The sequence below is a fragment of the Phoxinus phoxinus genome (genome assembly GCF_949152265.1).
Source record: "Phoxinus phoxinus genome assembly, chromosome: 24".
In the NCBI taxonomy this organism is placed as follows: Eukaryota; Metazoa; Chordata; class Actinopteri; order Cypriniformes; family Leuciscidae; genus Phoxinus; species Phoxinus phoxinus.
In genome coordinates, this window is record NC_136899.1 from 17,508,640 (window position 1) to 17,530,383 (window position 21,744).

The following is a 21,744-nucleotide window of genomic DNA, read 5'->3' on the forward strand; positions in this document are numbered from 1 at the left end:
TCATCAGCACCAGACCCTGTGGAGGGAGGAAAGAGAGGGTCAATGTGTGGTTTGAGCAGGGAGACATGGAATGAAGGTGAGATGCGGTAGTGTGAGGGGAGTGATAACCGATAGGTGACTTCGTTGATCTGCCTCTGTATCGCGAACGGACCGATGTACTTGGGACTCAGCTTGCGGCAGGACTGTCGGAGACGGATATCCCTGGTTGAGAGCCAGCCCTTTTGCCCAGGCTGGTATAAAGGGGTTGCAGATCTTCTTGCGTCGGCCTGGCTCTTGTGTCTCCGAACAGCCCTTTGCAGATGGACGTGTGCTGAGTCCCAGACCCTCTCGCTCTCCCGGAACCAATGATGGACTGCTGGAACATCGGATGGCTCACCTGACCAGGGAAACAGGGGTGGCTGGAAGCCAAGAATGCACTGAAAGGGCGTGAGACCCGTGGTGGATTGTTGAAGGGAGTTTTGTGCATACTCGGCCCAGGGAAGGTATCTGCTCCAGCAGTCTTGATAATCATGGCAATATGACCACAGGTATCTCCCGATCTCTTGTATCTTCCGCTCAGTCTGGCCATTGGACTGAGGGTGATATCCAGAAGTTAAGCTGACTGAGACTCCCAACAGGTTGAAGTATGCTTTCCATACCCTGGATATGAACTGCGGAACCCTTGATCAGATACAATATCCTCTGGTATCCCGAAATGACGGAATATCTGAGAGAATAGAGCTTCAGCAGTCTCGAAGGCGGTAGGTAAACCTGGTAGAGGAATGAGCTTGCAAGCTTAGAGAAGCGATCTACGACAACCAGAACACATGTTTGAGAGTCAGAGGAAGGAAGGTCAGTGATAAAATCTACTCCCAGATGGGACCAAGGTCTTGTAGGTATCGGCAGGGGTACAAGTTTACCTTCTGGGAGGCGTCGAGGGACTTCGGCCATGGCACAGACTGAGCAGCTCTTCACGAACCGGGAGACATCCTGGGTCATATTGGGCCACCAGAATCGTTGTTGTATGAGCGAGAGGGTCTGATGGCTCCCTGGGTGTCCAGAGCCCGGAGATGTATGGACTGAGTCCATGACGGACAGACGCAGGAACGTAGGTCCCTCCCTCAGGACCCCCCGGCGGAGCAGGTTCAGACCGGGTGGCATCGATAATATGACCGTCTATACTCCACTGGATAGGACTGACGATCACGGCTGAAGGGAGTATGGATTCCGGATTGGAGGTGATAGTATCTGGTTGATATAGACGAGATATGGAGTCGGCTTTGATATTCTTGTCCCCAGGGCGGTAAGTTACTTTGAAATTGAATCTTGTGAAGAATAGTGACCAGCGGGCTTGACGTGTGTTAAGTCTTTTGGCATCTCGGAGGTATTCCAGGTTGCGGCTATCGGCAATGACATCAAAAGGATGTTTGGCTCCCTCCAGCCAGTGTCTCCATTCTTCAAGAGTGAGTTTAATTGCCAGAAGTTCCCGATTGCCGATGTCATAATTCTGCTCCGCCGGGGACATCTTCTTGGAGAAGAAGGCACATGGATGGAGTCGAGGAGGCTTCCCCTGCCGCTGTGATAGGACCGCTCCTACCCCGGTGCTGGACTTCGACGATAAATGGACCCCACTTTTACGATAAATGGAAGTTCAGGGTTGGGATGAACGAGGGTAGGAGCGGAGCCGAAATAGTGTTTTAGCTTCTCAAACGCATGGGTGGCTTCGGTGGTCCAGGACAGAGACTTGGCCCCTTTTTTCAGGAGGGAGGTGATGGGTGCACTGATCTGACTGTAACCTTGAATGAATCGTCGGTAGAAGTTCGCGAAGCCCAAAAAACGTTGAAGTTATTTTATATTGGAGGGTAGTGGCCAGTTGAAAACGACATCCACCTTCCTCTGGTCCATGGTGATCCCGTGAGGAGAGATCACATAACCCAGGAAGTGGATAGTTTCTTGATGAAACTCCCATTTTTCCAATTTCAGATACAGCTGATGATCACGTAGACATTCAAGGACAGACTGGACATGATGGTGGTGATCGGAGAGGCTGGATGAGTATATATGAGAATATCATCTATATAGATGATGACAAATTGGTTCAGGAAGTCTCTAAAGATTTTGTTCATGAACCCCTGAAATACAGCGGGAGCGTTAGACAATCCGAAGGTCATAACCCTATATTCATAGTGGCCTGCAGGGGTGATGAACCCTGTCTTCTACTCGTCTCCTTTCCTAATCCTTACCCAATTGTAGGCACTGCGCATATCTAATTTTGTGAAGATCTGAGCCCCACGGAGCTGTTCCAGGGAGGCTGGAACCAGAGGAAGGGGATACCGATATTTAACCGTGGAATTATTGAGGGTCCGGTATTCAATACAGGGGCGCAAGCCTCCGTCCTTCTTGCCTACAAAAAATAAACTTGAAGCGGCAGGGGACGTAGATGGACGGATGTAGTCTTGACGGAGAGCCTCCTAAATATACTCCTCCATGGCCTTTTGTTCCGGGATGGACAGTGGATAGATCTTACCATGCGGTAGAACCGCCCCAGGCAGCAGGTCGATCGCGCAGTCCCATGGCCGATGTGGTGGGAGTGTGGTAGCCAGTTGTTTATTGAAGACATCCTGGAACGCCCGGTTTATGGTAGGGAATTTGTGATATTCGTTAGTGGATGGACTTTCGACGGAGGTAGAGCACATAGGAACTTCTCCGACTGGAACTGAAGTGTGAAGAACCGTCTTGACCTGAGACAGAAAATCAGTCACTTCCCCATTGATGAACCTCTCCCGTAGACCAGCTGATGATCGGAGAGTGAAGTTCCAGCCACGGGCGTCCCAGGATGATATCTGCCGTAGAACCCTCCAACACCAGAAACGACAACTCCTCTTGACGAAGACAACCGATTTTCATGGTAATGGAGGGACTGCTGTGACATATCCTTCCACGACCGAGCGTTTTTCCGAGGATTGATTGAACAAGGAGAGCCTGCGGGATGGGTCTACGGTGGGTTTGAAGTTTTTGAAGAGTGGAGAGGGAGATAAAATTACCAGCGAACCCAGAGTCGATTAACGCTTGCGCTGAAAGAGATCGTTGGAGATAAGTGATCTGAACAGAAGTGTATTTCATTTGTGAAATAGGTGAATGGAGACGTACTGTACTCACCGCCGGTCGTGGGGGACGTACTGGACAGGAGGTGAGCAGGTGGCCAGCGGTTCCACAGTAGAGACACAAATTGTTGTTAATGCAACGTTGGCGTTCGACAGAAGATATATGTGTTGAGCTGATATCCATGGGTTCTGGTGCTGAAGGGCTGACAGAGGAGGAGGCAGTGCAGGGTGATCGAGCTGACAAGCGTTGCGCCGTCGGCCTACACGTATGGAACGTTGAATGAGACTTTCTATACCAATGATGTCATCGTGAATGGAAAGCTGTAGACGAATCTCGGGCTCTAAACCTTCCCGGTAAGCAGTAATTAGAGCCGGCTCGTTCCATCCGCTGGAAGCTGCCAAGGTGCGAAATTGCAATGCATACGAGTAAACCGAAGATTTGCCTTGTCGTAAGCGAAATAGTTAATCATGAATAGACAGAGCATTTGCGACTGGTGCAAACACTTCACGGAAGTGACCAATGAAATTGGTGAGACTTTGAGTTACGGTACCTCCTGCATCCCAAAGCGCCCATGCCCAGAGCAGGGCTAGTCCGGTGAGAAGGGAGATGAAAAAGGCGACCTTCGCTCTCTCTTAAGTAAACTGCGCAGCATTCATCTCCATGTACAGCTCGCACTGCAGGAGAAATCCGCTGCACTCCCCCTCCTCGCCAGAGAAGGGCGCTGGCCGGGCCATGAGACTGACAGAGGCAGATGAAGAAGGATTGATGGCGGGTGGTGGAATGGCGTGAGAGGCATCGGCAATGACGATCGGGGCTGAAGCTTCCCCTGCGCCGTGAACTGTTGGTTTGTGCATGTTGGTCAGGTCTTCTGTCAGGGACCAGGACAACACAAACAGGTAAAGTTGCAATGAGTTTATTTAAGCACTGAAGAACAGTCACAGCAGAAAAGTAGAAGTGTTGAATCAACGGACACCCTTAATGTATTTACAGTAAACAATTTTTTTTAAATAAAAAATTACTGTAATTCACCAAAAGGGTTTTTGGTGACTTACTACAGGTGAATAATGCAAAATCTCACCTGACGATCACTAGGAACGTACTAAAACTTTGGAACATGAATAGAAAAACAATTTACAGTAATAAAAAATAAAAAAACAATGTACTGTTCAATCGAGATATTGGCTGGACATACAGTAGTTTAAGTCAGTCTGCCCACCAGGCATTGACTATAACACTGGAAGTATCGTTTATTTGAATGAATGATTGGACGTTTATATTTTTTATACTGTGAGTGGAGTTTACTGATGGTCCCTTTAGAAAATTAATATCAAACCTAAAACCTACTTCACTGCGCTCTCGGACCGGTTGCTCTCCCATACACATGCAAAGTTAAACGCAAGTGCAGAATTTCATTTTCAATTTAATTTTAACAGGCTCAGGAAGGAAAATGCCATAAACGTGAAACGTTGCGCGTCGCGTTCATATGGGCTCTTGTCTGTAGGCTATATAGTTTTCCTCCCATAGCCGATTATTACGAAAAAGCTTAACATCAATACAGTAAGACGCTGATATTATAACTCAGTAGCCGATACACCTCATTGAACATGCAACGCGCTATTGCACGTTAGCAATATGGGTTGTTCATAATCTGATTTAATCTGTTTGCCTCTATAAAGTAGGCTATGCTTTATTAATAAGGTAGGCCTATATTGTGTACTAAATATCACTTCAATATCACTTAAATCCATAAAGCGTCTTAAATGGGGAAGAACGCGTGATTCCACTGCCGTTGTCGGTTTTAGCAGAATACTGCCATCTAGTGGTAGCAGGTTTTCTCAGACAGCTGTGTGTGGATCGTGCCAGGCGAAACCAGCGAAATGAAAGTCTCAAAATCCAAATGAATCAAACAGGATCGACTCAGAAACGAGTCAATGAATGCACGCGTGTCACCTCATCCACAAATGCACATTATACTTGTTGCATGCACACATTCTGACCTACATTAATACAAAATTGAGGTTTTGTATTAACAACTATGTCTCTATTTGTACAAAATGCTGCACATTCTTGTGATTCTGGATTTTGCACACACAAGTTGTATTGTATTAGTTTAAATGTAGCAACGCACATTTGTGAATTTGTTAAATAGAAGGGTAGTTGTGCACACATTAATAATTAGCACCAGGCCTATTCATGTGTAGTTGTTTGTGTGTGTGTTGTGAAATGCTTAAAAACAGCGAAAAGAAAGTCTCAAAATCCAAATGAATCAAATGAGATCGACTCAGAAAAGACGTCAATGAATGCACGCGTGTCATCTGATCCACACATGCACATCTTCTTTTTTGCATGCGCAAATTATGATACACTAATACAAAAGAAAACATTTGTATTCACAAAAATGTCTGAATTTGTACAAATTGTTACACATTCATTCAATTTTTCATTTTGCACACGCAAGTTGAAAGACATGGATAAAACATATTTGCAACATGTATCAAGTTCATTGATAATTGTGCTTGCATGAGTTAATCATTTAGATACTAATTTCATCCCATAATTCTCTGTCAAAGTGACGCAAAAATTAATGGGAGTCAATGGAATGCTAACAGCAGGTGATGGCTTGATAGCCAATGGCGGCCCCCGGGGAAGCTTCGGTTTCCGGCGGATGGATTACCCCCTTGCTTGTACGCGATCTTCTGGAAACTTTCCAACAGGATCTAACCTTTCACCTCACCAATCAGGATTCAGTTCAGGAACCTTTTCTATCTTTTGGATTATTTATAATAAAATAAATGTTCTTCTTTTCTAACTATTAGTTTTATAGTGATATAAATAAAATAATACTAATTATTAATATTAGTGACCTGAGTTAATAACCTGGGTTACACCAGCTTAGTTTAAATCTTCTTTAAATCACCAACAATTAGGACGTTATCTGCAGCCGGTACTAACTCTGATTAGCAAATAGCAGGTAGTAAATTCTTTGATAAAGTCGGTATGGTGACCTGGTGGCCTGTATACAGTAGCTAGCACAAATGTGAAGCGGGATTTATCATTTACAGTGAATTTGCCGTCCACCACCGAACTCTCGGCCGTCATTTTTTTTATAATAAAAATGCTGTCGTCACCGGCACGCGATGGCTTATGGGGTAGGATCAGGCCGCAAGGATCCGTTTATGCACCCTCCTTTTCATGGGGAAACGAAGGGTGCATTAGGCGTCGCTTTTGAATCCGGGTTGCCTTCGTAGCGCCGCGATGACTTCGAATACGGCCTTTGGAGGATGCAGAATTGAATTGGGACAGCCTTCATCGGCCTTCAAATGCGACCTCCAGGTGTGCAGCCTTTGAATTGGGACATCCTTCGTCGCGCCTCTGTGACGTTTCGTTGCGCCGCTGTGACGCAGTCGACCTTCAAATACGGCCAATCGGCCTTCAAATACGGCCAATCGACCTTCAAATACGGCCTTCGGAAGCTGCAGCCTTCTCATTAGGACACAGCTAGTGTTTCATTAAAGGTTGTATCAGCGATTTCAGGCCCAAAAATAAATGATCAAATTCATCTAATCTTTCCTAACGATCCGCTAGCTGCCCGCCCCATAAGCAAGCCGTCAAAAAGCCGCGTCTCTGTAGGCAGCCTAGGCTCTGAGATCTGCACACAAAAACAATTGGTTTCACCAACCACTCAAAACCAAAATAAATAGTGTTCAACCAATCACCGACAGGGGCTGGGTGTTGTGAGGTTTTGCGCTCGTGCACGGCTGCACGCGAAGTCGGAGCTGAAGAAGAAGCTGTGTCTTGGAATAAACACGATGGTATTCCCTCGCTCTAATCCTCCTCCTCCTCTTGGGGATTGACTCAAACATGTTCAATTTCTCTCGTTCATTGACAGACGCTGGCTTCTAGGTATTATTAACTGGCCGGAATTTTGAGATCGCAATAGACGTGAAGGACTATAATGCGTTAAGAGCTCGCTCAAGTACTGCAGAGCTAAACCATTTAGTGCTTTGTAAGTAATCAGCAATATTTTAAAATTTATACGATGTTTAATAGGCAGCCAATGCAGTGTTGACAGAACGGGGCTAATATGGTCATACTTCCTGGTTCTGGTAAGAACTCGAGCACTAAGATCAAGTAACACTAATAGAGAGATACAACCACGATCGGAAGATAAGAGCAAATCATTTGACTCTAATGAGAGCTGTCTCGGTACTATGGTACGGTCTAAATCCGGACTGAAAATCGTCGCAGATATCATTTATTTCAAGAAAGGAACACAGTTGTGAGGATACTGCTTTTTCTAATATCTTTGAAAGAAAAGGCAGTATTTGTATTTGTAACTGTAATTGTAAAAAACTGTAATTGACAAATTTTGTAGGATCAAGTTGCGTTTTTTTAACAAGCGGATTAATCATAGCTAGCTTAAAGGTTTTTGGTACGTATCCTAGAGACAAAGATTAATTAATGATATTAAGAAGAGGATCAATGACATCTGGAAGCATCTCTTTCAGTAGCTTAGTCGGTACAGGGTCTAACATACAAGTTGTCGATTTAGATGATTTGACGAGTTTGCAAAATTCTTCCTCTCCTATAGCAACAAATTAATCAAATTTTTCCTCAGGAAGACTACAATGCACTCCCTGATGCGATACTGTAGTAGACGGTTGCATAGTCATAATTTTGTCCCTGATATTATCGATCTTATAAGTGAAGAAGTCATTACTGCTGTGTTACTTGGAAACTTCTGGGCTTGAAGCTTTCTTTTTCGTTAGTTTAGCCACTGTTTCAAATAAATACCTAGGATTATGTTTATTTTATTCTAATAGGGTTGGAAAATAAGCAGATCTAGCAGCTTTTAAAGCCTCTCTGTAAGCAATCGAGCTCTCCTTCTATGAAATCCGAAATACCTCTAGTTTTGTTTTCTTCAAGTTGCGCTCCATTTTTCATTCCTTAAGGGCCTGAGTGTGCTCGTTGTGCCACGGCACTGGACTATGTTCTTTAATCTTCTTTAAGCTCAACGGAGCAACTGTGTCTAAAGTGCTGGAAAAGAGAGAGTTAAAAGTTTCTGTTGCAATATCAAGTTCTGCTAAGCTATCCGGGATGCTGAGATGATGAAACTGATTAGGAAGATTATTGATAAAGCAATCTTTAGTGGCAGAAGTGATATGTCTAACATATTTATAACACGGAGTCGGCTTTGCAGCCTTGGCTAAATGTAATTTACATTAGACTAGATAATGATCTGAGATGTCATCGCTCTGCTGCAGTATTTCAGTATTAGATCTAGAGTATGATTACAGCAATGAGTAGGTCCTTACACGTGTTGTCTGACTCCAATTGAGTTTACAATATCTTTAAATGCCAATCCCAATGCATCTTTTTCATTATCTATGTGTATATTAAAATCACCAACAATTAGTACTTTATCTGCAGTCAATACTAATTCTGATAGAAAGTCCGCAAATTCTTTGATAAAGTCTGTATGGTGCCCTGGTGGCCTGTATACAGTAGCCAGCAGAATATTCAAACGTGATTTATCATTTACACTATTTTTTTTTTCATTTAGCACCAACACTTCAAAATAATTAGATTTCTTAGTGGTTTTGAAAATATTACTATAAATTACAGCAACACCTCCTACTTTGCGTTTCAGACAAAGGTTCATGTTTATAACCGTAATCTTGTGGGGTTGACTCATTTAAAGCAATGTAATCGTTTGGTTTTAGCCAGGTTTCTGTCAAACACAGCACATCTAGGTTATAATCTGAAATCATATCATTAACTATTAGCGCTTTTGAAGTAAGAGATCGAATATTCAGCAACCCAAGCTTTATCATTTGCTCATCCGTATTATATCTGTTTTTTATTTGTTGAACATCAATTACATTTTTAACCTTAGATGGGTTTGAAAGTTTTTTGGATTTCCAAATTCGGGGAACAGACACAGTCTCTATGTGATAATATCTAGGTGAAATAGTCTCTATGTGATGGGATTTATCTGACCTTGACGTGAGGCCGCTAGCAGACGGTCGGTTAAGCCAGTCTGTCTGCTTCCTGACCTGAGCCCCAGATTGTCATGTTTACCACTCTACAGATAAAGCATTGTGGAAAATTCGCGTATCTACCCCGTAGTGATAAAATAAAATAAAATTCTGTATCAAATGTATAGCCAGGACAAGTAGTTTGTTGGAAGGAAATTACAAACATGCGCACATATATTCAAACGCACATAACTACTTAATTCTTGATGCGCACGTGAGTGCCATCAGCGTTTCTCACAGGTTCACGTTTAAAGTCTGTTTAGAGAGAACGGTGTTTTCTTAGCGGCCCCTAATTTAATAACAAATTACCTTTCGATGAAAGGGAATCAATCAAAACTAACTTTAGCTGGAAAATAACATTATTCAGGAACCGCTATAAAGCCAAAACAATCTGTTACCTTAAATTATACGTTTATCTCTGTAAAGCAGCTTTGAAGCAATCTACATTGTTAAAAGTGCTATATAATTAAAGATGATTTGACTTGACTTTTATAAATATATTGGTTAAGCCCTTAATAAAGGAAAAACTCATTAAGCATACTCTTTCAGTTTCCTTTTGTGACCAGGTGTTAGTCAAAGGGTGTTGTGTAAACCTTTAGGACATAAATGTGAAAGGTAATTAGAGCTGGGATAGAGGAAAAGGAGATTTCTCACGTTTATTTTTTTTGTTTTTGTTACATCTTTTTTCTTGTTAATCCCTCTTTAAATCCCCTAGACCAAAGAGGGAACATAACACTACTTTATTGTATTTTAAGTATTTTACCTTTTATATAATAACAAAACTTGTACTATCTTTAAATATATTAAAAGTATATTAGCATCATGCTTTTACCCATTTTCACAATACAACTTTTAACACACTTTAAAAGTTAATACTCTTTTAAGTGTATTTATTTGCACTTTATAAAAAAATATATTTTAGGTATATTTTATCTGTGTGCTGGAAATGATCATTATAATAATGCATTGAAAGTATAATTTAAAAATATATTATATTATACAATAGTATTTTGTACAAAGTATAGCTAAGTATTATACTATGTCTATTAATGTGCATTTGTTATTAAAGACAAAGTGTGCAATTTATGGTCTCCGCCGATAGCCTCGTGGGCATTGTGCTTCAGGCAACCTGAATATCTTAATAAAATCTTAACAAAATGCAAAAAGGCCAAAAATAAATATTTTACAAATAAAAATATATATTTAAAAATACACTTATGGTATATTGCTTGTATGTTTCGAAGACACTCGTAATTCATTTGCAATGTACTTGTAACACAAATAAAGTACATTTTAATATCACTAATCAAGCATGTAATTAGTCCCTGTGTGCATATACAGTGGGGAGAACAAGTATTTGATACACTGCCTGTAGATTTAAAAATCTTGCTTCCCCTTGTTAATTAATTTCATGGAAACAGACAGCAGTTATTCTGCCAAAAGATAGCTTATTTATTTTACCATTTTTTTTATAAGACATAGGGGAAAGTGATAATGGACCAAACTAAGATCTTCATTCCTGCATGTCGGTCATTTCTCTCTCCGCCTTAGACAAAGAGTTTCAGTTCTTATATGCTGACTAAGAAACTGCATTACCAGAGAAACGCGTGGTTCCCATTACCATAGGATGTGTATATACTATGCTCGGTGGAGAAACACTGCATATACATTCCAGTCTCTAACTTCAACATACACTCAATGTTTTGGTGATTGAAAAGGACTGTATAATTTTACTGAGTCTTTAAAGAGTTGTGGCCACCAGGGGGCATCGATTAGAATGCAGACAAGATGTTCCGTTTAGGTGTTTTATTAAAATAAAGGTTTAAATGTGTGTGGTTCTGAAACAGAGATACAGGCATAAATCAGTAAATGTATACTCTCTATATAAATTTCAAATAATCATTACATGTCTTGCAAGTATATAATAAAACAAACATAATCAAGTAATTCAATTATAATTGTGTTATGTATGACTTAAATGCAGTGTTATAATAAATGCTATTACTAAGCAAATACAAACTCAGAAATGCAGAGTACACTATATCCCTGTTCAAAGATTAATTTGCTGCACATTAACTGCAACAATATACAATATTCTAAATTCAGCTGAACATATAATAATTACGCTGCAGAATTACTCCTTAAAATAAACGTTACACATTGTGCAATGCGCGCAACACACGGACGGCGCGAAGCTCCGTTCGCCATTATAACGTAACATTATCCTGAGGTAAAACTAACAACAAACATCAATATACTTACTGGTAGTTGCACGCACACAATTCTAGGAACTTATAAATAAGTACAGCAACACTATCTTATATTAACTATATAAATATAGCCTACACAGTCTTTCAATGCCAGCGCTCTCTTCCAAACTTTCCTGAAACTGAAAGTTAAACTGTCTCCTTCCGCGAGCCGCAGAGCGCAGTGCCGCTCCTGATTGGCTGATTCTCAAGCAGCCAGTTTTATCTGCCTGATGAGGTCGTCCTTCGTCACAGCCGCCCCCAAATTTGTTACACTAAATTTGCCATTCTAAGACGGACTGACCGTATCAGTGTCTGGAATGGCAGGCAGAGCTACAAGGCGAGCGACAGGTCTGGTGTAGATTTTGTCCTTGACCTTGACTACTGCAGTCCTGACTCTCCCATCAGTTCCTGGAATAACCTCAGTGACATGACCTAAAGGCCACTGTGCTCTTGGCAGCTGTGGGTCCACCACCATCACTACGATTCCAGTTTGCAGCTGTGCAGGGTCCTTGTGCCACTTGGAGCGAGTCTGAAGAGTCGGGAGGTAGTGTCGAATAAAGTGGGACCAAAACTGGTCAGCCAGCACCTGAGTATGTCTCCAGCGGCGGCGACTCAGGAGCTCAGACTCAGCATACACCGCCTGTGGTAAAGAGGGGTCGAGCCGCCCCATGAGGAGCAAGTTGGGGGTCACTGGGTCAGCATCAGCCACGTCTGTTGACACGTAACCCAGAGGCTTGGAGTTTAAAATCCCCTCCACTTCAATAAGTACTGTCCGCAGGACCTCTTCGGGGACAGTCTGTGACTGGATGGTGGCATACAGTGCAGCTTTAACAGACCTCACTTCCCTTTCCCAGACTCCTCCAAAGTGTGGTGCACTTGGGGGGTTAAACTGAAACCTAATCTGCTGTTTAGCCAGATGAGCCTGGAGTGTAGGGTGTAATGACCTGAAAGCCTCCTGGAGTTCTCTTTCACCTCCCTTAAAATTAGTGCCCTGGTCGGACCGGAGCTCTGCTGGTTTACCCCTTCGTGCAATAAAGCGGCGGAGGGCCATCAGAAAGGAATCCGAGTCCATACTGGACAGAACATCCACATGCACAGCGCGCGTCGTCAGGCATTTAAATAATATGCCCCATCTCTTCTCGTGACGACGGCCAATCTTCACTGTGAAAGGCCCGAAGCAGTCCATGCCCGTAGAGAAGAACGGGGGCTTCAGCAGCCGTAGTCTGGACTGTGGGAGGTCTGCCATCTTGGGCACGACTGGAGAGGCTCTCCATCCCTGGCAGTCCGGACAGGAGTGCTGGTGGCGCTTAACAGCTTCACGGCCATGCAAAATCCAGTATTTTCGCCGCAGCTCTGCAAAAAGGCGCTCTGATCCTGGATGGCGAAGGCTCTTGTCCATGTCCTGGATGATGAGCTGGGTCACTTTATGCTGATGGTCCAGGACCACTGGGTGAATAGAATCTGGCTCTAGCTGGTCGCTGCGGCGGAGCCTTCCTCCAACCCGGATGAGTCTCATAGTCTTGTCATATTCTGGTGCTAGGGAGATCAGCCTACTGGTGGCAGCTACTGGCTTACCGGTACTCAAGAGGCTGAGCTCCTCAGCAAAGCTGTCTTGCTGGGCTCGTCTCAATACTTCTCTCTCTGCTTCTTGGTAGTCATCAGCAGAAAGACTGACGGGGCTCACTGATGACACAGGGCTAGATTGTGCAACCGCCTCTGTCAGCGCTCTGAACGAGGAAAACTGATCAGCATTTGGTAGCAGAGAAGTCTGAATGATTGTAGTGAGACAGCATACAGTGGGCTTTCGCAGCTCAGCAGAATTCTCTGTCACCTCTGTGGCTGGCTGTGTAGGCCAGACTTCAGGTGACTGTTGTAGGAAGGCAGGGCCCTGACTCCACCTGTTCTTACCAGCTAGCTCTAGCAGTGTTTTTCCCCGCGTTATGTCATCAGCTGGGTTGTTGGCAGAATCCACATATCTCCAGGCCCGGACATCAGTCAGCTCCTGGATTTCAGCTACCCGTGTTCCCACGAATACCTTGTACCGACAGGAGTCGGACTGAAGCCATGTGAGTACTGTTGTGGAGTCTGTCCAGAGGATAACATTACGGATATTCACAGTCAGTTCTCTTTGTAGTAGTGCAGCTAGCTGTGCAGCTGTCAGGGCAGCACACAGTTCCAGCCTTGGTATTGATTGCTGCTTCTTCGGGGCCACTCTGGATCTAGCAGTCAGGAAAGACACTTCCACACGGCCGTGTGAGCTCTCCGTCCGCAGATAGGCCACTGAGCCATATGCCTTCTCTGACGCATCAGCAAAAATGTGTAGGTCTCTCTGGAGGTTTGAAGTGTTCATCTCAGGGCTCACATAGCAGCGAGGCAGTAGAATCTGGGAGAGATGCTGCAATTCTTCCTCCCACGTCAGCCATGGCTGCAGCACATCCTCAGGCAGTGACGGATCATCCCAGTCTCTCTGTTTGTCCCACAAGTGCTGCACCAGGACCTTGGCCCGAGTAGTGAAGGGGACTATAAATCCCAGGGGGTCGAACAGTCGTGCCAGGACTCTGTATATGTTTCGCATGGTGGGTGTGGGTTGGTCCAGCATACGGTATTTATACCTTAATGTGTCTGAATTGCAGAGCCAGCGGAGTCCCAGGGCGAGCTCCTGTGGGTCAGTGCCTGACTCGTTGAGCCACAACTCACTGCTCTCAGATCTTGCTTCTTTGGGCAGGTGGCTGATGACCTCATGGGTATTACTGGCCCACTGGCGTAACTCAAATCCACCTGTAGCCAACAGTGAGGTCAGTTTGTCGACCAGATGACGGGCTTCTTCCACAGATGGGAGGCTTTGCAGACAGTTGTCAACATAAAAAGATCGTTCTGTCGACACTCGAACATCTTCACCCGGCTGACTGTGATCAAACACATGTTTATGGCAGTGCAAAAGTTGCACAACAGGGGCTACATGTGGTGCCAAATGGAAGGACTTGCCATGTGTAGATGCTGGGTGGTTCCTCTGTCTTCAGGTTTCGCCACAGGAAGCACAGCAAGGGATTGTCCGCTGGGAGCAGCCTCACCTGATGAAACATGCCTTTGATATCGCTGCTGACAGCAATTGCATGCTCTCTGAAGCGCAGCAGTACACCCAGTAGACTGGAACTTAAGGTGGGCCCAGGCAACAGCAACTCATTGAGGTTTTTTCCCTTATACCTGAAGGAACAGTTGAACACAATCCTGTTCTTTCCGTTATGGCTAACCATGTGATGTGGGATGAACCAGGACTCGGCTGCTTTGCTCAGCTCCTCTTCTGACACTTTAACTGCATAGCCCGCCTTTTCCAGCTTTTCAATCTCTGCACAGTATGCGGCTGCTCTTTGAGGGTCTCGCAGTAGGCGCCTCTCTGTACTGCGGAGATTAGCTAGCACAGCCTCCTTAGGTGCCTGAAGATGCGGCATGTTTTTCACCCTGATGAGGGGAGTAGCGTAGCGCTGAATTCCATCAACCTCTACTCGTGTGGTCATCGCCTCCAGCAGGCGGACTGCTTCCTGATCCTGCCTGGAGCGTGTGACAAGCTTTTCACTCCTGTAGGGCAGAACATCCAGCTGCCACAATCTCTCTACACTCTGTAGAAGCTCATAGTGGGTGAGAGGGTGGAGACGTGCAGGCACTGTTGTGATGTTGCCTGCTGCTTGCTGTACCTGGTCGGCCCCTGAAGTGTCCATCCCAACTTTGTCTTCACTGCGGCTGGTCCCCCGTGGGGTCCCAAACGCACAGGCTCCACTGGAGTGATTAAGTGGGTATAATCTGACCCGATTAACAGCAATGGTTTTACTCTGTTAATTGTCTGGAGAGGGAGGCCTCTTAAATGTTTGTACTTCTTCTGAAGTGCCTTCATCGAGTAAGTGTGCTCAGCCAGACCCAGTTGATCAGCAGTGAATGTTCTGTATATCTTGAAGGACTTCTTTGGATGGTCTACTGGGGAGATGGAGAACGACACTGCAGTACCGTGCAGAACCCTGATGTCCTGTCGAACGGTTCTGAGGATCAGATTTTCTGGCTCACCAGTAAGCTTAAGGCTCTGCGCTGCTGCAGGGAGGAGAATCGTCCGCTCCGACCCATCGTCAAGGATGGCATATGTCTCCAAGGTGTGTTCACCATTACGCAGCAGCACTTTACTCACTTTCAGTAGGACCTGGCTGCATCCAGCCCGCCTGTCCACGTACAGGACTTCATTAGTTGTGCTGATGAGGCAGGATGTATCCTCAGCTGCAGGTTTTATATTAACTTCATGCAGAGCTTGCAAATGTCTCCCCTTACACTTGTGACATGTAATTTTCAGACGGCACTGCGCAGCCTGGTGTGTGCGACCGCATCGCCAGCACCTTTTGTTGGTCTTGATCCACGCTGTTATCTGTTCCACTGTAAGCTGTGCAAAGTTTGCACACTTATCTAGGAAGTGTTGCGTGTTAGAGCAGTAAGGGCAGTATGCTGTCCTCTCTGGCTGCTTGGTGCTAGATAAGGCCTTCTCTACTGTCTGTGTGCTCTCAGGTTGGTCTGTGGTGTGCATGATGTTGGTGCTCTTGCCATTCTTTGCGTCGCGGCAGCGCTCTGTCCTGGGTCCTGCTCTGCTCTTGTTTTCACCGGTTAAAGGCTCATACACCGTCTCTTGCATCTTCAGCTCGTAGTCAAGCCAGTCAGAAAAGTGCAATAGGCTTGGGATTGTAACACGCATTGGGTACAGGAACCTCTTAAATTCAGCCCGTATATCATGAGGCAATTTAGACAGCAGCCGTGTCACATGTGAACCACAGTGAAGCTCAGTCTTTCCACTGTCCCCAAGCTGGTCTAACATTGCCACCAGTGCTCTCACTTTCAAGGCGAACCGCTTAAACCCACTGGAGTCACCACGTGCAATATTAGGGGCCTCCATTAGATCAGCTATTTTCCTGAGAGCTAGCTGGTGAGGCTGTCCATAATGCTCAATTAGGCTTGTCATAGTGTCAGTGTAGGGCTGCAATGAGTTAGTGTATGAGTCCGCTATTAGAAGTGTCTCCTCATACTTCAGGTGGTCCACCAGGATCTGGTATTTAAAGCGCTCTGTAGCGTCTACAGGCAATAGGTTCTCCAGAGCGACCTTAAGCCTGGCGAACTCTCTTGGATCCCCTTTGGTGAATGCAGGGATTGTGGGTTTAGGCCCGCGGTACACTGTCTCATGGTGGTGGGGTGTGTAGGGTACACAGTACTCTGGTGTCTGTACCCTGGGCACTGGATGATGGGGCTCAGGGTGACTGGGAGACTCCTGCTGACGTGTCGTCCTAATGTCTTTCAGTGCTGTTATGAGTTCTGCCATAAGGTCCTGTGATGATGGCTGATAAACATTGTCAGCTACTGGGGGTGGTGGCGGTGGCCAGTCGTCATCATCCGGAGGCAGAGTGTGACCAACAACTTGCAAAGGTGGCAGAGTGTGACCAACAACTTGCAAAGGTGGCGGGATTGGCGTGTGGTGGTACGCACCACCATCCTGCTCTATGTTATGCTGCTGTTGGGGAGGAGCTGGTGTAGGGAAAGGTGAGAGGGCTGTATGTCGCAGTGCTGATAGGTCTGGAAGGGAAGTACGGGTGTCAAGTCGCATGTGCATGTCCATTACCTGTTGCTGCAGCCTTTGATTATCTTCCCTCAGCTTATAAAGAGCTTCAAGGATCTCAGGCGCTGTTTCTGGGGCAGGCCTCGATCGGGCAGAGGCAGGCGTACTCTGAAAGAGGGGTTCTGTATACTCAAACTGGCGTGGATAGGCAGCTTCCGCTCCCCGCATGACACTCCCGTCCTCATGCAGCAATGGTGGTGTGAGAGGCGTCATCCTGACGTGTCTCTCTTGGAATCTAACCATACTGTCGTAGGGCCGCTGTTGCTCTGACAGATTAGCCGCTTGATGAGGCAAACGAGAGGGCGGCTGCAATGCTTGGAGGGGGATGTCATAGTCTTCCATCCAGGCTGGTCGCCGGGTCTCTCGGCGGGGTCTGGCATCTACAGGGCGTGTATACTGATCCGAGAACATCTCTAAACAATCCCACGGTGACCACGCTTAATCCGGCTCGAAGGACCAAATGTTTTGGTGATTGAAAAGGACTGTATAATTTGACTGAGTCTTTAAAGAGTTGTGGCCACCAGGGGGCATCGATTAAAATGCCGACAAGATGTTCCGTTTAGGTGTTTTATTAAAATAAAGGTTTAAATGTGTGTGGTTCTGAAACAGAGATACAGGCATAAATCAGTAAATGTATACTCTCTATATAAATGTCAAATAATCATTACATGTCTTGCAAGCAGTGTTTCCGCTACATTCATTCAGCCGTGGTGGGCCGCCACACCAAAAATCCTCCCGCCACGGCTGCAGCTTCTCAGTGAGGTCCGTCCGATATATTGTGCATAAAGGCATAAAAAACATTGTAAAGCACCATTAAAGCACTATATTCCAAGACTTCTAAAGTCATTCGATAGCATAATGTGAGGTAAAAAATAATATTGAAGTCGTTAAGTTAAAGTTAATGAAAACTCATCTCTCCTCAGTCATTCTCCATTCAGAACTCAAACATCGCGTCACCTTCGGTTACGAGTAACACGATGACACTCTCCAAGATCAATGTTCACATTATTATACTTTATTTGTAGATAAAGGTCTTTCAGGTTATAAAATAACCTGATCCTGTTTGATCAAGGCATGAGACTGTTCTAACTTTTTCAATAATCAATTTTTCATCTTGCATCAAAATCCTGTCTATTCATTGTATGCATTTGATATATGCTGTTTTAATGTACCCAAGTGTACCTAAAATAATAAGAGTTTAATATACTGGCTCTTAATTTATTTTTATTAATTAACCACTCGTAAACTAATGCTCACTGTTCTTTTTTATAAATATAGGTTTTGTGTTAAATCTACAGTATATTCATTGAGTGGAATCGAGAATCGAAATTGAATCGAATTGAGAGCTTGCGAATTGAAATCGAATCGGAACATCTGAATCGATACCCATCCCTAATTATAATACTTAGGGGAGGTTTAAACACCTGGGGCAAGGGGGCGTGGCCCATACTATTGTGTTATTGTTAAGCCCCACTAAAGGCATAAAAAACATTGTAAAGCACCATTAAAGCACTATATTCCAAGACTTCTAAAGTCATTCGATAGCATAATGTGAGGTAAAAAATAATATTGAAGTCGTTAAGTTAAAGTTAATGAAAACTCATCTCTCCTCAGTCATTCTCCATTCAGAACTCAAACATCGCGTCACCTTCGGTTACGAGTAACACGATGACACTCTCCAAGATCAATGTTCACATTATTATACTTTATTTGTAGATAAAGGTCTATGGTTTGCATAAAATTACTTTATCTTACTGTTACTGGAGTTTATTGCGTTAGTTCTGTTAGATTACAGCACTGAGCACTCTGAATTCGAATTGTTCTTCATGCGCACTGTAACTGAAAAGTAAAACTGTTAAAAGAAAAGGCTAAATAAACTGTTGCATAGATATAATACAGTAAGCATCAAATATCTCTTCGCTTTGTGCTTTTAAATAAAGTGTGCCAGTCAGAGAGACTGGTAGTTGTGAAACAGTATTTCGTGTGTTGTCTGTGTACTCTGCTAACACTTTTCAATGCGAAGCGCTGCACGCTGTGACTTCGAGTTGCTTCAAGTGCATCATTCGGCGCACGGGATGCGCATAATCGCATTGCCGCTGTAAATTGGAACCTTCATATTATAACTAGAAAAACTATTTTTCGATTAATCGTTTTTTAAATTGTGGTTAATTCAATATCGATTCTCAAAGGCTATGAATCGATTTTTTTTCCCCCATATTTATTTATATATCACCCAAAAGCCAGTATTAGTTTTCCTACACTTCATAGGCTTGCAGCCTCCATGTTATTCTAATGCAGTGAGATTTTATGTTTGTTTTATCTTAAACATAAAATAACCTGATCCTGTTTGATCAAGGCATGAGACTGTTCTAACTTTTTCAATAATCAATTTTTCATCTTGCATCAAAATCCTGTCTATTCATTGTATGCATTTGATATATGCTGTTTTAATGTACCCAAGTGTACCTAAAATAATAAGAGTTTAATATACTGGCTCTTAATTTCTTTTTATTAATTAACCACTCGTAAACTAATGCTCACTGTTCTTTTTTATAAATATAGGTTTTGTGTTAAATCTACAGTATATTCATTGAGTGGAATCGAGAATCGAAATTGAATCGAATTGAGAGCTTGCGAATTGAAATCGAATCGGAACATCTGAATCGATACCCATCCCTAATTATAATACTTAGGGGAGGTTTAAACACCTGGGGCAAGGGGGCGTGGCCCATGGGAATATCACGCATGGGCGACGCCCCCTCCCCCTGGGGAAATGGGCCTGCCACCACAGCTGGAAAAAATCCTAGAGGAAACACTGCTTGCAAGTATATAATAAAACAAACATAATCAAGTAATTCAATTATAATTGTGTTATGTATGACTTAAATGCAGTGATATAATAAATGCTATTACTAAGCAAATACAAACTCAGAAATGCAGAGTACACTATATCCCTGTTCAAAGATTAATTTGCTGCACATTAACTGCAACAATATACAATATTCTAAATTCAGCTGAACATATAATAATTACGCTGCAGAATTACTCCTTAAAATAAACGTTACAGATTGTGCAAGAACAACAGACGTTATTTCAATTGAGACACGTAAGGCTTGCAGAGCAACACATCCATTAATTAACGTTCTTAACAATTAAACACACGGACGGCGCGAAGCTCCGTTCGCCATTATAACGTAACATTATCCTGAGGTAAAACTAACAACAAACATCAATATACTTACTGGTAGTTGCACGCACACAATTCTAGGAACTTATAAATAAGTACAGCAACACTATCTTATATTAACTATATAAATATAGTCTACACAGTCTTTCAATGCCAGCGCTCTCTTCCAAACTTTCCTGAAACTGAAAGTTAAAATGTCTCCTTCCGCGAGCCGCAGAGCGCAGTGCCGCTCCTGATTGGCTGATTCTCAAGCAGCCAGTTTTATCTGCCTGATGAGGTTGTCCTTCGTCACACTCAAAGTCTCCCAAAGTCTCTCTCCCCCACATATGTATTCGGAACAGTATGTGAACAGTATGGTTCATAAAACACAATGATTACAAATGATTATGAATGTATATAAAAAGTATAAAACAGATACATAATACTTCTGATTATGAATATTAATAAAATAATAATAATACTATAAACTATTAAAGTCGGCATGAAATCAAAATTGACCCTATTTACTTTGTTAGCGGATATTACTCGTCTTGTGGTAAACAATTAATCCGTGCAAGTAAATACATGGAAAAAAATTGTTTGCCGAAGTTATCTTTAATCAAAGTCTGAAAAGTTACTTCCGGGTCTGGAATGGCGTTCTTTTCTGATGACATAGGCTTGACAACTTGGGTTGGTTAAACGCTTAACCACTCCCCTCAAACCGTTACTCTGCTATGGGCAAGAGATGGAGAGGAGGAGCGCTGAAGTAAAACCCTGCCCTCTGTTCAATATTCCCTTTCACTCGGAAATGCGTCACAACACTTGAGAAAAGTCGTTTGCAACTTCCGGTTCACGCAGACTTTAAATGATGAAATTGTAAGTCTTCACTGCCGATTTTGCAAGTTTTCCTATTTACAAAGCATGTAGAGGTCTGTAATTTTTATCATAGGTACACTTCAAATCCAGAAAATCACATTGTATGATTTTTAAATAATTAATTTGCATTTTATTGCATGACATAAGTATTTGATCACCTACCAACCAATAAGAATTCCGGCTCTCACAGACCTGTTAGTTTTTCTTTAAGAAGCCCTCCTGTTCTCCACTCATTACCTGTATTATCTACACCTGTTTGAACTTGTTACCTGTATAAAATACACCTGTCCACACACTCAATCAAACAGATTCCAACCTCTCCACAATGGCCAACACCAGAGAGCTGTGTAAAGACATCAGGGATAAAATTGTAGACCTGCACAAGGCTGGGATGGGCTACATGACAGTAGGCAAGCAGCTTGGTGAGAAGGCAACAACTGTTTGTCACAGTGTCTGGTTTGGGTATTCCTGGTGTCCACTAGAGGTCCTCTTCCCCACGGTGTCATCCACATTATACTACATTTCCCATAATCCTTTGTCTGTTACCCATCAATGTTAATTTCACACAGCTGTTCCCTGTCTTCATTGTTCCCAGCTGTTCCTTGTTAGTGTCTGTGTATAAGTACCCTGTCTGTCTCAGTTCATGTCACGGAGTCCTTGCTATACGTCACCACACTTGTTGTTTGTCGGTTT

At 43.6% G+C, this 21,744-nt stretch overlaps 1 protein-coding gene across 1 annotated transcript; it reads right to left on the reverse strand.

Annotated features, from left to right (window-relative positions):
• Positions 1–10,856: 10,856 nt before the first annotated feature.
• Positions 10,857–12,771, reverse strand: LOC306992417 (uncharacterized protein). Its single transcript, XM_079601263.1, has 2 exons — positions 11,385–12,771; positions 10,857–10,960 (listed from the first exon to the last, which is right to left on the reverse strand). Exon 1 carries the CDS (start codon positions 12,768–12,770, stop codon positions 11,658–11,660), a length of 1,113 nt encoding a protein of 370 aa, XP_079457389.1. The 5' UTR covers position 12,771; the 3' UTR covers positions 10,857–10,960; positions 11,385–11,657.
• Positions 12,772–21,744: the final 8,973 nt, after the last annotated feature.

Bases quoted from the DNA above. Each gene is read 5' to 3' on its own strand.
- LOC306992417 (XM_079601263.1), bottom strand. From the start codon at position 12,770: ATGGACAAGAGCCTTCGCCATCCAGGATCAGAGCGCCTTTTTGCAGAG.